This window comes from Coregonus lavaretus (assembly GCF_964263955.1).
Source record: "Coregonus lavaretus genome assembly, contig: HAP1_SCAFFOLD_2145, whole genome shotgun sequence".
NCBI lineage: Eukaryota > Metazoa > Chordata > Actinopteri > Salmoniformes > Salmonidae > Coregonus > Coregonus lavaretus.
This window is the reverse complement of record NW_028160749.1, coordinates 43,993-60,469: the sequence shown is the minus strand read 5'-3', so window position 1 is coordinate 60,469 and position 16,477 is coordinate 43,993. Positions and strand designations below refer to the sequence as shown.

Here is a 16,477-nt window from a genome sequence, read left to right as displayed (position 1 = left end):
GAAGGTTAAATGGAGGAAGTTAGAGAAACAAACGGTCAGAGAACACACACACACAACCACTGTCCAATAGAATGGTAGTGTTCTGCTCTGCTGATGATGAGGTGCAAATGAACTGAACAGGCCTCCATGCATCAATAACCCCACACTCCTCTCTCTCTCTCTCTCTCTCTCTCTCTCTCTCTCTCTCTCTCTCTCTCTCTCTCTCTCTCTCTCTCTCTCTCTCTCTCTCTCTCTCTCTCTCTCTCTCTCTCTCTCTCTCTCTCTCTCTCTCTCTCTCTCACACACCAGCTGGTCTGGGGCTGATGTCTATGTTCGAGGAGCATGTGTCTTTCTCCTCTGGTCACCCAGGAGACTGATAATCCAAGTTTATCATTTTAAAAGGCTAATTGATTATTCGAAAACCCTTTTGCAATTATGTTAGCACAGCTGAAAACTGTTGTGCTAATTAAAGAAGCAATAAAACTGGCCTTCTTCAGACTAGTTGAGTATCTGAAGCATCAGCAATTGTGGGTTCGATTACAGGCTCAAAATGGCCAGAAACAAATAACTTTATTTTGAAACGCGTCAGAGTATTCTTGTTCTGATAAATTAAGGCTATTCCGTGTGAGGAATTGCCAAGAAACTGAAGATCTCGTACAACTCTGTGTACTACTCCCTTCACAGAACAGCGGACACTGGCTCTAACCAGAATAGAAAGAGGAGTGGGAGGCCCCGGTGCACAACTGAGCAAGAGGACAAATACATTAGAGTGTCTAGTTTGAGAAACAGACGCCTCACAGGTCCTCAACTGGCAGCTTCATTAAATAGTACCCGCAAAACACCAGTCTCAACGTCAACAGTGAAGAGGCGACTCCGAGATGTTGACCTTCTAGGCAGAGTTGCGAAGAAAAAGCCATAACTCAGACTGGCCAATAAAAATAAAAGATTAAGATGGGCAAAAGAACACAGACACTGGACAGAGGAAGATTGGAAAAAAGTGTTATGGACAGACAAATCGAAGTTTGAGGTGTTCGGATCACAAAGAAGAACATTTGTGAGACGCAGACCAAATGAAAAGATGCTGGAGGAGTGCTTGATGCCATCTGTCAAACATGGTGGAGGCAATGTGATGGTCTGGGGATGCTTTGGTGGTGGTAAAGTGGGAGATTTGTACAGGGTAAAAGGGATCTTGAAGAAGGAAGGCTATCACTCCATTTTGCAATGCCATGCCATACCCTGTGGACGGCGCTTGATTGGAGCCAATTTCCTCCTACAACAGGACAATGGATATACCCATTGGACTTGGGGCTCTGCTGGGAGTTTACCTCATATTTTGATTTTTTTATTCTGCTTTGCCACTCAAATCATAATAAACACTGACAACTAAAATATTGTGTTATTCTTGTTATTGTTATGCATATTATTATTAATAATAATAATAATATTAATAATAATAATAATAATATAGGGGAGGGGGTAGTTCAAAAATTAACCCCAAAAGGTTCTTCAAAAGGTTATTTGAGGATCCATTAAAAGGGGTTATTTGAAGAACCCTTTTAAAGGGTTCTTTGAAAAACGTATAGGGGTTCTCCCACAGTTTCAATTTGAAGAACCCCTAAAGGATCCTCCAGGAACTTTGACTTTTTAGAGTGTAGTGGTTACTCTGTATTGTGTCAGGCCTCTTACATCACAATACACACATCGTCCAATGGGGGGTCCTGAATTATATAACCAGGAAGTGGGAGAGCATTCCTCTCCGTGGCACTCTACATTCTACAACCCTACCCTGCTACTACCGCTGCTTTACCAACAAAACATGACTTACAGCAGGGATAGTAACCATGGATCTACTAACAACACAGCTCGTTAGGCATAGGAGTGGACAGTAAACATCTGCCAGGGTTCTGAAATGCAGGCTGCGTATAGGCCTATTATTGGGCCATTATTCAAAGGAAACGCCCCTGTGCATAAACACATACAGGAATGGCCCATCCGTCCAGGCAATGGAATTATAAAACTGTCACTCCATAACCTAACAAGTGCTGCTCATGTTGATGTATGTCAGGCTGGTGAGAATAAGGGGGGAAATAGGATGGTTAATTTAAGGGTCATTACATTTGTACTTAGTATATTAGAATATGGCTTCTCTCTGGTTAGCAGTGTAGTAAATGATAAACAACGCAGGCTGGCTGCCACACAGAGTGGAATTACCTTATTATAGTGTTTATATGTGAGATCACATGTCCGGAGCTGGATCAATGTTTTAAAGATGGAATCCGTAGTAGGGGAAACAACGCCACTGTACACCCCACGGCCATTGTTATTGTTTTTGTTTTGTTGATGAGGCGGAGGTGAGGAGCGGTGTGCAACAAAACAATTACAGTACATGTTCTGATGTTATATCGCACGCGCAACGATGTCCGAGGGGAAAAACTAACAGTGTTCGTCGTTTGCAGTAACTTCTTTGTTGCTGTAAAATCGCAAATGGACGTGGCAGTTTCACGATTACGGATTCCAGCTTTAAGGGCTGTTTTAAGGGCACTGAGAACACTGAATAGCGTCCCAAATGGCAGCCTATTCCCGATATAGTGCACAACTTTTGACCCGAGACCTATTAGAATAGGTTGCTATTTTAGGTTGCTATTTGGGACGACAACTAACAAATCTCTAATCAGTAGTTCTCTACTGCCCTCTACTGCTCAGGTGTCGTCCCATTAACACACAACTAAATGCCGAAGCCAAACATGGTAATTTTGCCAGGGTGATTCAACTCTACTAAAACAGACTCATTAACGTTAGAGTCGCAAAGTCACTTTGTTTAGGCTTGGCTCTGCATGGGTAAAATATGAATGATTTAGCATATTAGTTAGCTTATTAGTATGCCTCTGACATATTAACCAACCCCAGGGGACCATATCTGCTCTTTTTGAATACATGCTAATTTATTTTTATTTTGGTTTGGATCGTTTTCAATGACTTTTGTGAACAGTGTTTGGATAATTGATAATATAATGAGTGTGTGCATGCAGATTCAGAGTCACGGGCCCTTTTCATAAAAATATGATGATAAACTAGATTAGCATACAAATTAGGAACATTTCGAGCTGGTTGTTAATCAACAACAACAAAAATTATCTTCCTCAACCTTGACCAGTTTGAAACAGCCTCTGTCTGTTCCCCTGGAGAATGTAAACATTGTTCCAGCTTTTAATTTATATGACTCAATTGATATTGTTCCAAAACTGGTTCCTTTTTCACTTTTTAATATGTCCTGGGTACTTTAACATAGCCTACTTTCTACCTCCGTCTCCTCCTCTCAGAGAGAGAGAGAGAGAGAGAGAGAGAGAGGAACAGAGAGAGAGCGAGAGAGAGAGAGAGAGGAACAGAGAGAGAGAGAGAGAGAGGAACAGGGAGAGAGAGGAACAGAGAGGAACAGAGAGAGAGAGAGAGAGAGAGAGAGAGAGAGAGAGAGAGAGAGAGAGAGAGGAACAGAGAGAGAGAGAGAGAGCGAGAGAGAGGAACACAGAGAGAGAGAGAGAGAGAGAGAGAGAGAGAGAGAGAGGGAGAGAGAGGGGGGGGACAGAGAGAGAGAGAGGAACGGAGAGAGAGAGAGAGAGAGAGAGAGAGAGAGAGAGAGAGAGAGAGAGAGAGAGAGAGAGAGAGAGAGAGAGAGAGAGAGAGGAGAAATGGGACAAACATCCAATAGAAATACTGCATGCAGAGTTTTGCAAGACTGTATTGCAAGTGCAAAGAAAAACTCCAAATAACGCATGTAGAGCAGAATTGGGCCAATACCCCCTCCTTATTCGAATAGAAAAAAGAGCCATCAAATTTTACAACCATCTAAAAACAAGTGACCCCAAAACATTCCATCACACAGCTCTACTATGTCAAGAGATGAAACAAGAGAAGAGTCCCCTCAGCCAGCTGGTTGTGAGGCTCAGTTCACTAACCAAAACCAACCTCATAGAGCCTCAGGACGGCACTCAGAAAATCTGGCCCAACCAAATCATCACAAAGCAAAAAGAAAAATGTATCACCTATTGGAAAGATACCACAAAAAATCTAAGTAAACTTCAACGCTATTTGGCTCTAAACAGACAGTACATGGTGGCAGACTATCTGACCACCGTGACTGATAGAAAACTGAGGAAAACAATGACAAGGTACAGACTCAGTGAGCACAGTCTGGCTATAGAGACCGGTCGTCACAGGCAAACCTGGCTGCCCAGAGAGGACAGGCTGTGCTCACTCTGCCCCCGGGGAGAGGTAGAGACAGAGCTGCATTTCCTATTACACTGTGACAAATACTCAGACCTAAGAGAATCTTTCTTTCCCAAAATTATCATTCAGTACAAAGAATTTGAAACTATAAAAGAGGAAGAAAAAATCAAATATTTATTGGGTGAAAAGCCTAAATGTGCAATTTTGGCAGCCAAATATGTGCCCTCCTGCCACAACCTGAGGGATAGCCAGAGAAAAGTGTAATGTAATGTCATTAATATTTCCTGTTTTGTTTTGGCTTTCATACCATGTCATGTGTCCTCTCAGTCATGTTGAGACTGGTCGACTACTATTGCTTTAATGTATTGTTATTCTCATAATATTGTTGTAGTTGCTGTTAATGGTAATCCCATTTCCACTACTACTATTGCTGTTGGTCACACCATTTTTGTTATATCTATACTTTGACAATATAAGTAATTTAACTTGCCATGTCAATAAAGTCTATTGAATAGAGAGAGAGAGAGAGAGGGAGAGAGAGAGAGAGAGAGAGAGAGAGAGAGAGAGAGAGAGAGAGAGAGAGAGAGAGAGAGAGAGAGAGATAGGCCTAATGGCTTTGCTCTGATAATTAGCTCCAATTACAGCTAATGGAGCTACAGGGATAGTACTGTACGTGTGTGCATGTGTTGCTACAGTACCTTGCCAGTACCATGCTCCAAACAATTTAGTAATCTGGATGAAAGCACAGTCTACAATAAGGCTGCATTTACACTGACAGCCCAATTCTGATATTTTTCCCAATTACTGATCGGATTGGTCAAAATACCAATTAATGGGAAAAGATCAGAATTGGGCTGCCTGTGTAAATGAATTCCTTAACTTTGGTTGAGAAGGTGGGAATACATCCCAGTTTCTATAGGCCTATGTAACTAACCTGTATTGTTTAATGAATACCTTGTACCTCTGTATAAAAAAAGTTTCAGATGATGTATGATGATGTGTCATAGCAGCTTAAATGCTTGATAATAAAAAGCCACGTGTGTGTTCCAAATGGCACCCTATTCACCATAGGGCTCTATATAAGGAATAGGGTGCCTTTTGGGAAACAGCCTGTGTTTTACTGTTCTACTGCCTCCAAGGATTAGCTGGTGGGGTTCTCTTGGTACAGAATCATTTCCCTAACTCTCGGTATAATTGGATCCTATTACTCTAACCACAACACTAACTAATCACCTGGATCATTTCTGCTGCATTATAAACACACACACACAAACACACACACATTTCTACTGCCTGCCTGTAATGGTCTAAACTGATGTGTTATCGCTAATGTGCCTTTCCAACCTTTCATTTTTTCACATGTGGATTGATACCAAAATTAATATAATGAATATGATACATTTATGAGTAAAAATAAATATAACACATGGTCAATATTTATTTTAGTGGGTATTTGCTGTGTCCAGAATGGTGAAATTACAGTTTGGCATTCTATTGACTCACACACACAAACACACACTCGCACACACAAACACACATATGTTGAGCTTTAATTTCCTTCTCTGTTTCCTTCTGTCTCTCTTTCCTTCCCTCCCTCCTTCCCTCCTTCCCTCCCTCCCTCCATCCGTCCTTCTCCAGTTATCAAGGAATTTTCCACTGAAGCATTTTACAGGACTTCAACAGTGTTGTCTTTACTGCTAGTTCTCTATCCCTCTATCCTATCCTCTATGTATCTATCCCTCTATCATATCCTCTATGTATCTATCCCTCTATCCTATCCTCTATGTATCTATCCCTCTATCCTATCCTCTATGTATCTATCCCTCTATCCTATCCTCTATGTATCTATCCCTCTATCCTATCCTCTATGTATCTATCCCTCTATCCTATCCTCTATGTATCTATCCCTCTATCCTATCCTCTATGTATCTATAATTCTATCCTATCCTCCTATCCACTATGTATCTATCCCTCTATCCTATCCTCTATGTATCTATCACTCTATCCTATCCTCCTATCCTCTATGTATCTATCCCTCTATCCTATCCTCCTCGTTTCTTCATTCCCAATCCTATGACTTGCTGTTCTAAAACCTCTGGCAAACCTTCACCCAATCAGCAGATCAGGCACACTGTCCTGTCCTTGAGAATCTCTCTGTGGCTGATTTTCCTAGGGTGCTTCTCAAATGGAACAATATCCCCTATATAGTGCACTACTTTTGACCAGAGCCCTATGGGGGTAGTGCACCATATAGGGAATAGGGTGCCATTTGGGACGCAGACCTAATTCCTCCTCTCTCTGATGGTCCAGTCCACTGGTTATGAGTCCAGATGTTCTGCTCTCTCTGGGTTTTACTGGCTGTAATTGATAATTGAATCTGTCTGTAAAGGAACAGATGTTTCCCGGGCCGGTGCAGACTGTCACTGGGTACACACACACATATAGAACATACAAACAAAATGTGTGTGCGCCTGGGAAAAGGAACAAGAGTCTCACTGTGGGCTGCATCGGGGCCAACAATAAAATCCCTAAATATAGCAGCAGAGAGAGAGAGAGAGATCTCACACACACACACACACACACACACACACACACACACACATGCATGCACACAAACACACACACACACACAGAGGGGCCCAGAAACTACACTGTGGGCACAGAGAGAGTCTGTTAAGTAAGAGCTAATGTTCCAAACAGAGAACATTGTTTCCTAATGACATTGTAAAAGAGAGAAAAAACAACCACAGATTGTTACTGTGGATTGGAAATATATGTCCTCAGTGAAAGAAGAATGGCTGAGAGAGAGAAAGAGAGAGAGAGAGAGAGAGAGAGAGAGAGAGAGAGATGCATTTATTTATTTCTGTATAATTTTTTCCTTTCCAAACTCTGATTATGTTCTGACCACACTTGTCATGGGAACTTATATGTGTCAACACACCCCCTCCCCTCTGTCATCACAAACACAAACACACACACACACACACACACACATACCCCCACACACACCCACGTAAGCATGCACACACACACACACACACACACACACACACACACACACACACACACACAGCCTCACTGTTCTGTTTATCCTGTCTAGCTTTAGGCAAGTCGGCTTCGAAAATGTAATGTCCATCCACCTGAATAGCCACATTGCCCCCTAGTGGTAGAAGTGCCCACTACATCTCTTCACTATTCACTCTTTTCATTTATACTGAACAAAAATATAAACGCAACATGTAAAGTGTTGGTCCCATGTTTCATGAGCTGAAATAAAATATCATAGAAATGTTCCATATGCACAAAAATATTATTTCTCTCAAATTTCGGGCACATTCCTGTTAGTGAGCGTTTCTCCTTTTCCAAGATAATCCATCCACCTGACAGGTGTGGCATATCAAGAAGCTGATTAAACAGCATGATCATTACATACGTGCACCTTGTGCTTGGGACAGTAAAAGGCCACTCTAAAATGTGCAATTTTGTCACACGACACAATGCCACAGATGTCTCAAGTTTTGAGGGAGCGTGCAATTGACATGCTGACTGCAGGAATGTCCAACAGAGCTGTTGCCAGAGAATTTAATGTTAATTTCTCTACCATAAGCCGCCTCCAACGTCGTAACAACGCCATCCCAGGACCTCCACATCCGGCTTCTTCACCTGCGGGATCGTCTGAGGAGGGGGAGGGGGGGTGCTGAGGAGTATTTCTGTCTGTAATAAAGCCCTTTTGTGGGGGAAAACTCATTCTGATTGGCTGGGCCTGGCTCCCCAGTGGGTGGATCTGATTCCCAAGTGGGTGGGCTTATGCCCTCCCAGGCCCACCCATGGCTGCGCCCCTGCCCAGTCGTGAAATCCATAGATTAGGGCCTAATGAATTTATTTCAATTTACTGATTTCCTTCTATGAACTGTAACTCACTAAAATCGTTGAAATTGTTGCATGTTGCGTTTATATTTTTGTTCAGTATATTTCTACATTTCAATGAAAATGTAATTTTCCCACACTTTGACAGGAACGTCAGATAAGATGTTGTTTTAATCTTAAAGCAGTTTTCATTCTCTGTGAAGTCTAAAAGTTTTTGTGGCGGGCATTCCTCATGCTCACATATGAAAGGACGAAACAGGGAGATTTGGCTACATGTCCAAAAGCAGTGTTTTGGTGAAAAATAGCATTTTCTGAAGGACAAATATTCTAAATGCAGATTTGACTTTGAAGCCGGTCAGGCTATTTTTACTGTTTACATTTAGAACATGAGAGCTTTGTCTTCATTCTTTCTGTACATCAGATGTGGAGTTCTGATTCATCCACTGCCAGAGAATAATAGGAACTGGAGGGACATTAATGTCTTCAAATGTTTTACTTGCAATGTGACACCATGGTATATGGAGTTGGTTTCTCCATTATTTTATATAAATGTTCAGTGATAGACTTTTTAAGCCCAAAACATTAAGGCTTGGGCTGCACACACTCACACGCACGAACACACACACACACACACACACACACACACACACACACACACACACACACACACACACACACACACACACACCCTGAACAACATCCCTTCCCACTTAGACCCTCCCAGAGGAGTATAGCATGGTTTAGTGCTGGTTGATCTCTCTCTCTGTCTCTTTCTCTCTGTCTCTTTCTCACACACACACACACACACACACACACACACACTCACCTCCCCCCAGCCATCTCCATCTCAGTCCTCCTCTTCCAACGTGAGGTGGTAATTGAGGTGGCTCCCTTGGGTGCAGTGCATTCTGGGTCGTTAAGTGCTGTCTCTTGTTTTCTCTCCATTGTTTTTTTCCTCTCTTATGGTTATTTTTCCTCTTCTTTCATTCTTTATTTATTTTGTACTAACAGAGAGAGAGAGAGCGAGAGAGAGAGAGAGAGAATGAGAGCGAGAATGAGAGAGAACAGAGAACAGAGAGAGAGAGAGAGAGAGAGAGAGAGAGAGAGAGAGAGAGAGAGAGAGAGAGAGAGAGAGAGAGAGAGAGTGTTGTAAGAGATTTTTCTGCTTTCCCAGGGGAAGAATGTCATGAAACACTGAGAGGCCTGCTGCTGCATTCAACAGACAAACTTGACAGGGCAGTGCTCTCTCACACACACACGTGCACACTCAATCACACGGTTGAGGCTAGGGAATGAGTTGAACTGAGGTGTGGCCATGAAGCTAGGGAACGATTTGGTCAGTATGAAAAATGTATGCACTCACTAACTGTAAGTCGCTCTGGATACGAGCATCTGCTAAATGACTAAAATGTAAATGTAAACCCTAACCCTAACCCTAGCTTCATGTCCACATCCCCTGGTTCAACCCCGTAGACTCAACCACAACCCTAACCCTAGATTCATGTCCACATCCCCTGGTTCAACCCCGTAGACTCAACCTTAACCATAACCCTAGCTTCATGTCCACATCCCCTGGTTCAACCCCGTAGACGCAACCCTAACCTTAACCCTAGCTTCATGTCCACATTCCGGTTCAACCCAACCCTGGCCTCAACCACAACCCTAACCCTGGTTTCTTGTCCACATCCCGTTTCAACCCTAACACGTAGACTTAACCACAACCCTAACCCTAACTCTAGCTTCATGTCCACATCCTGGTTCAACCCTAACCCTCAACCACAACCCTAACCCTAACTTCATGTCCACATCCCAGTTCAACCCAACCCTGGCCTCAACCACAACCCTAACCCTAGCTTCTTGTCACACAAGCATTTCGCTACACCCGCAATAACATCTGCTAAATATGTGTATGCGACCAATAAAATTGGATTTGATTTGATTTTGAACCCTACTGCTAGCTCCATTCCACATCCCGGTTAAACCCTGGCCTCAACCACAACCCTAACTAGGGAACGAGTTGAACTGAGATGTGGACATGAAGCTAGGGTTAGGGTTGACCTGGGATGTGGACATGAAGCTAGGGTTAGGGTTGACCTGGGATGTGGACATGAAGTTAGGGTTAGGGTTGACCTGGGATGTGGACATGAAGCTAGGGTTAGGGTTGAGTCTATGTGGTTGAACCAGGGGGTGTGGACATGAAGCTAGGGTTAGGGTTGTCTTTTATTCTGAAGTCAAATTCAATTAAAAAAGGAGTCAAGAAAAAACATTTTCTAGAATATAGATTCTGTATAGGAATCAATGTCTTAAAATAAATCCTCTTGGTTGGTAATGTAATTATCTGATTTAGCACCACTTAGCCTTTTGAATGCATGGCTAATTCACTTCATAAAACACATTCCAAAAGTGATACTTTCTCCTTATTCTCACAGAGAAAACTACATATCCTATGTTGGTCTACGCATGTCTTCTTCCTCGTGACGTTACAAGGACGTCTCCGTAGTAACCCGTCAGAGGTGAAGAGTTTTCTAGTTCATACTGTACACTGTCTTTGGTTCAAGGTTTGATTTCGGTGACAGCGCTCCGCTCTATCGGGTTTTGAGAGCCTGGAATACGGGTTACTGAGGCGGAAAGCCCCGCTGTAGAGAGCCAAGATGATGAACATGTGGAAAGTCCGGGAATTGGTTGATAAAGCGTAAGTATTCTCACTATCCGAGTTCAACTCTCGAGTTTACCTGTTTGAAAGAGACACGTACCCAACACTTTGACGTCACGTAGCAGCCGGAAGCTAGTTAGCAAGCTAGCTTCAGTAGCAAGTTGTGGCAGTCAAAACACGGGACAAAATCTACTTTTTTGCCATTCGACTATTTTAACCAATTTAATCTCGTCTGGAACTATCCGACGAGCGATTGATAACTTAACTTGCTAGCCGCGTTATCTGTTTTTAGATAGCTGAGATGGCTGTTATCCAGCTAACTAATTAGCTAGCGTAACTTAGCCAACGTAACGTTAGATTTTTTGAGCAGTTTCACAGCCACTTGTCAGTTTGTTGTTTGGCTAACTAGTAAGCAAACTTACTGAGTTGGGTAATTAGCCAGCTCAAAACCAAACGTATGTACTTGCGTAAGGGGAAATCTTAACGTAAATATAGCTACTATTAGTTGTGGCAAAGGCCTTGAATGCTAATTGGATGTATTCTGAAAAGCCAACTTCCTGGTGTGAAAGTAACCAGCATAACAACCAGAACGTTATGCTTTTCTCATGTCACAGGTCTATCAAAACTGCCACATCTCAGTTGACTTAACTATAATGTATTACTGTTTTTATTGTAATTTTGTACAAAGTATAGGATGATCCAAGTAAGCCTAGAACACCTGGATAACTCGCTTAAACTTCTGCCTAGCTACCTATATACTTCTTAGTATACTAACTATAGGCTAAATTATGAAAACAATTACAATATATTTGACTAGTGTATGTTTGATATGGCCGTATGGGCCATTTGCAAAATGGAGGAGTTTTGAATGCAGAAGCAGAAAGGTGGAGCCTAGATCACTATCAACCACAGTGGCTGTTGATACAGTACAAGAGAGCACTGTAATGTGTAACTCTGTGATAAACAATTAACTGCTGAATGCAACTATAGATTGATTGGACAATCAAGCTGCAATGTCACGCTGCATACAGTTGTGTTGTGAAGACATTGCTATCTCTACATTTATTAGCTAGAGTAACTAGCCAGAGTTGGGTTAAAAATAAAGTTATCTGCGGGTGTGTCCCAAATGGCACCATTTCCCCTAAATAGTGCACTGCTTTTGACCAGGGCTCATAGGGAATAGGATGCCATTTGGGACAGAACCTAAGAGTGGATTGCATAGCACAGTTGCATTGCATGGCATTCATAGGAATAAACAAGATTAGCCTAGGCCTTGTACGGTCGCTGTCAGCAGAGATTGAAACTAAAGGCTTGAATGAATGGCTGAATGGTTCCACCTCTGAGCGAGAGCCACACCTGGTTTAGCCGGCTTATTGTTTTCTTTTGTCCTCCTCTCGTATAGTTTACTTCCTCTCACTGCTGAGTAATGACCTGAGAGAGACCATACAGCACACACACACAGAGGCCTATGGTAGAGCTCTGGGAAGTAGTGGGGTTATGCAATCTCCACTTCAACGGCTGGTTTGGCAAGCTGTGGCAACAGCAGGAGCGCACGGTTCCTGTCCAAGAATGCATTCCTGCAAAAAGTAGAGAGAGAGATAATCATTATTTAAGAGCCAACTTTTTAAGTGTTTCCCAAACAAGCACGTATAGAGAACATTCGTTAAATGCGTCCTTAGACTATGTGTCAATACGGATATGATCAAAAGAAACCAGCGCTGCTCCCGGATCAGCTTTCTCCATTCAAATCTTACCCTATAATTCAAATTATTCCTCAATACTGATGACGGATCAGCTCCTAGAGGGATATTACCACCTATGGCTGCAAATACGCTATTGAGGTGGCTTATTATGCTTACCCAATAATAATGCACTAAATCACAGATTGAGCACATCATTGCGCACATGTTGTCACACATCATGAAAGACATTGAGGCAAAAGTTACAGACAGTAGCCTAGTCACAAAATAGAACTCATTTGATTGAACATGAAATGGCCTACAGTTGAAGTCGGAAGTTTACATACACTTAGGTTGGAGTCATTAAAACTCGTTTTACAACCACTCCACAAATTTCTTGTTAAACTATAGTTTTGGCAGGACATCTACTTTGTGCATGACACAAGTAATTTTTCCAACAATTGTTTGCAGACAGATTATTTCAGTTGACTGTGCCTTTAAACAGCTTGGAAAATTCCAGAAAATGATGTCATGACTTTAGAAGCTTCTGATAGGCTAATTGACATCATTTGAGTCAATTGGAGGTGTACCTGTGGATGTATTTCAAGGCCTACCTTCAAACTCAGTGCCTCTTTGCTTGACATTGTGGGAAAATCAAAAGAAATCAGCCAAGACCTCAGAAAAATAATTGTAGACCTCCACATGTCTGATTCATCCTTGGGTGCAATTTCCAAACGCCTGAAGGTACCACGTTCATCTGTACAAACAATAGTACGCAAGTATAAACACCATTGGATCACGCAGCCGTCATACCGCTCAGGAAGGAGACGCGTTCTGTCTCCTAGAGATGAACGTACTTTGGTGCGAAAAGTGCAAATCAATCCCAGAACACAGGACCGGTTTGCAACTGCACATGGGGACAATGATCGTACTTTTTGGAGGAATGTCCTCTGGTCTGATGAAACAAAAATATAACTGTTTGGCCATATTGACCATCGTTATGTTTGGAGGTAAAAGGGGGTGCTTGCAAGCCGAAAGGTAATGCTACCAAATACTAATTGAGTGTATGTAAACTTCTGACCCACTGGGAATGTGATGAAATAAAAAAAAGCTTAAATAAATCATTCTCTCTACTATTATTCTGACATTTCACATTCTTAAAATAAAGTGGTGATCCTAACTGACCTAAGACGGGGAATTTATACTAGGATTAAATGTCAGGAATTGTGAATTTGGCTAAGGTGTATGTAAACTTTCGACTTCAACTGTATATAGGCCCATGTAGCCTATGTATATTTTATTGCAGTCATCTCAGTTTTCATTTGTAGCATCATTTTATCCTTCACTTGTTTGTAAACATTGCAAATACTTTGGCAACTTTGTATTTGTAGTCAACTTTGTTCTGATCTTGATTCTACAGTGCCTTCAGAAAGTATTCACACCTCTTGGTTTTTTCCACATTTTGTTTTTACAGCCTGAATTTAAAATGGATTAAATTGAGATGTTTTGTCACTGGCCTACACACAATACCCCATAATGTCAAAGTGGAATTATGTTTTTTGAAATGTTCACAAATTAATTTAAAATAAAAAGCTGAAATGTCTAAAAGTCAATAAGTATTCAACCCCTTTGTTATGGCAAGCCTAAATAAGTTCAGGAGTAAAAATGTGCTTAACAAGTCACACAATAAGTTGCATGGACATCTCTCTGTGTGCAATAATGGTGTTTAAAATGATTTTTGAATGACTACCTCATCTCTGTACCCCACACATACAATTATCTGTATGTGCCTCCAAAGAAGGGCACCTATTGGTAGATAGGTTAAAAAAATTAAAAAGCAGACATTGAACATCCCTTTGCGCATGGTGAAGTTATTAATTACGCTTTGGATGGTCTATCAATACACCCAGTCACTACAAAGATACAGGTGGCCTTCCTAACTCAGTTGCCGGAGAGGAAGGAAACTGCTCAGGGATTTCACCATGAGGCCAATGTTGACTTTAAAACAGTTAGAGTTTAATGGCTGTGATAGGAGAAAACTGAGAATGGATCAACAACATTGTAGTTACTCCACAATACTAACCTAATTGACAGAGTGAAAAGAATGAAGCTAAAAATATTCCAGAACATGCATCCTGTTTACAACAAGGCACTAAAGTAATACTGCAAAAGATGTGGCAAAACAATTAACTTTTTGTCCTGAATACAAAGTGTTATGTTTGGGGCAAATTCAATACAACACATTACTGAGTACCACTCTCCATATTTTCTAGCATAGTGGTGGCTGCATCATGTTATGGGTATGCTTGTAATCGTTAAGGACTGGGGAGTTTTTCAGGATCAAAAATAAACAGAATGGAGCTAAGCACATGCAAAATCCTAGAGGAAAACCTGATTGTCTGCTTTCCACCAGACACTGGGAGATGAATTCCCCTTTCTGCAGGACAATGACCTACAACATAAGGCCAAATCTACACTGGTTGCTTACCAAGAAGACAGTGAATGTTCCTCAGTGGCCTAGTTACAATTTGGACTTATACTGAACAAAAATATAAACGCAACAATTTCAACGATTTCAGTGAGTTAGTTCAAATAGGGAAATCAGTCGATTGAGAAATTAATTAGGCCCAAATCTATGGATTTCACATGAATGGGTAGGGGCACAGTCATGGGTGGGCCTGTGAGGGCATAGGCCCACCCACTGGGGAGCCAGGCCCAGCCAATCAGAATGAGTTTTTCTCCACAGAAGGGCTTTATTACAGACAGAACTACACCTCAGCTGTCCGGGTGGCTGGTCTCAGACGATCCCGCAGTTGAAGAAGCCGGTTTTGGAGGTCCTGGGCTGGCGTGGTTACATGTGGTCTGTGGTTGTGAGGCCGGTTGGACGTACTGCCAAATTCTCTAAAACAACATTGGAGGCGGCGTATAGTAGAGAAATGTACATTAAATTCTCTGCCAACAGCTCTGGTGGACATTCCTGCAGTCAGCATGCCAATTGCACGCTCCCTCAACTTGAGACATCTATGGGATTGTGTTGTGTGACAACATTTTAGTTACCTTTTATTGTCCCCAGCACAAGTTGCACCCGTGTAATGATCATGCTGTTTAATCAGCTTCTTGATATGCCACATCTGTCAGGTGGATGGATTATCTTGGCAAAGGAGAAATGCTCACTAACAGGGATGTAAACACATTTGTGCACACATTTTTAGAGAAAAGCTTTTTGTGGGTATGGAACATTTCTGGGATCTCTTATTTCAGCTCATGAAACATGGGACCAACACTACCTGTTGCGTTTATATTTTTGTTCAGTAGAAATCTGCTTGAAAATCTATTGTAAGACTTGAAAATGGATGTCTAGCAATGATCTACATCCAATTTGACAGAGCTTACATAAAAATAAAAAAAAGAATAATGGGCAAATATTGTACAATCCAGGTGTGCAAAGCTCTTAGAGACTTACCCAGAAAGACTCACAGCTGTAATCGCTGCCAAAGGTGACTAACATGTATTGACTCAGAGGTTTGAATTCTGGGTAAGTCTCTAAGAGCTTTGCACACCTGGATTGTACAATATTCGATATTTCTTCAATATTCAATATTTCTGTATTTCATTTTCAATACATTTGCAAAAAAAATCTGCATGTTTTCACTTTCATTATGGGGTATTGTGTGTAGATGGGTGATTTTTATTTATTTAATTCAAGCTGTAACACAAGAAAATGTGGAATAAGTCAAGGGGTATGAATACTTTCTGAAGGCACTGTATGTTTAGTGGAGATTTTCTGCAAATAAAATATCTAATGGAAGGGCAAAAAATATCTAACGATGCACTTTGGCTGCTCTACAAGTGGTCTGGATCACTCGTAGATGTGCAAAGGTTTTTAAGAGCCATGTTACTAACAAAAACTCTGGGAAAACAACACCTCGGCTACTAAAGATGCATCGTAAGAAGGTTCAAACGATGCTCTAAACACTACGAAGGCTCTGGGAAACGAGGCTCAGAGTTATAAGGACCTTGAGTAGAGACGTTGTGAGTGGGAAACACCCACCAGAGTGCAGGCATATTCCACAAA

The 16,477-nt window shown here is 41.7% G+C and overlaps 1 protein-coding gene across 1 annotated transcript in view; it reads left to right on the top strand.

Moving 5' to 3' along the window:
- The first annotated feature begins 10,579 nt into the window (after nucleotides 1–10,579).
- LOC311121483 (clathrin interactor 1-like) overlaps nucleotides 10,580–16,477 on the top strand; it is a 31,195-nt gene continuing 25,297 nt past the window's right edge. Inside the window, exon 1 of the mRNA XM_084195967.1 lies at nucleotides 10,580–10,762. Coding sequence (XP_084052093.1) covers nucleotides 10,722–10,762 — 41 coding nt within the window. The 5' untranslated portion in view covers nucleotides 10,580–10,721. The remainder of the gene's footprint in view (nucleotides 10,763–16,477) is intronic.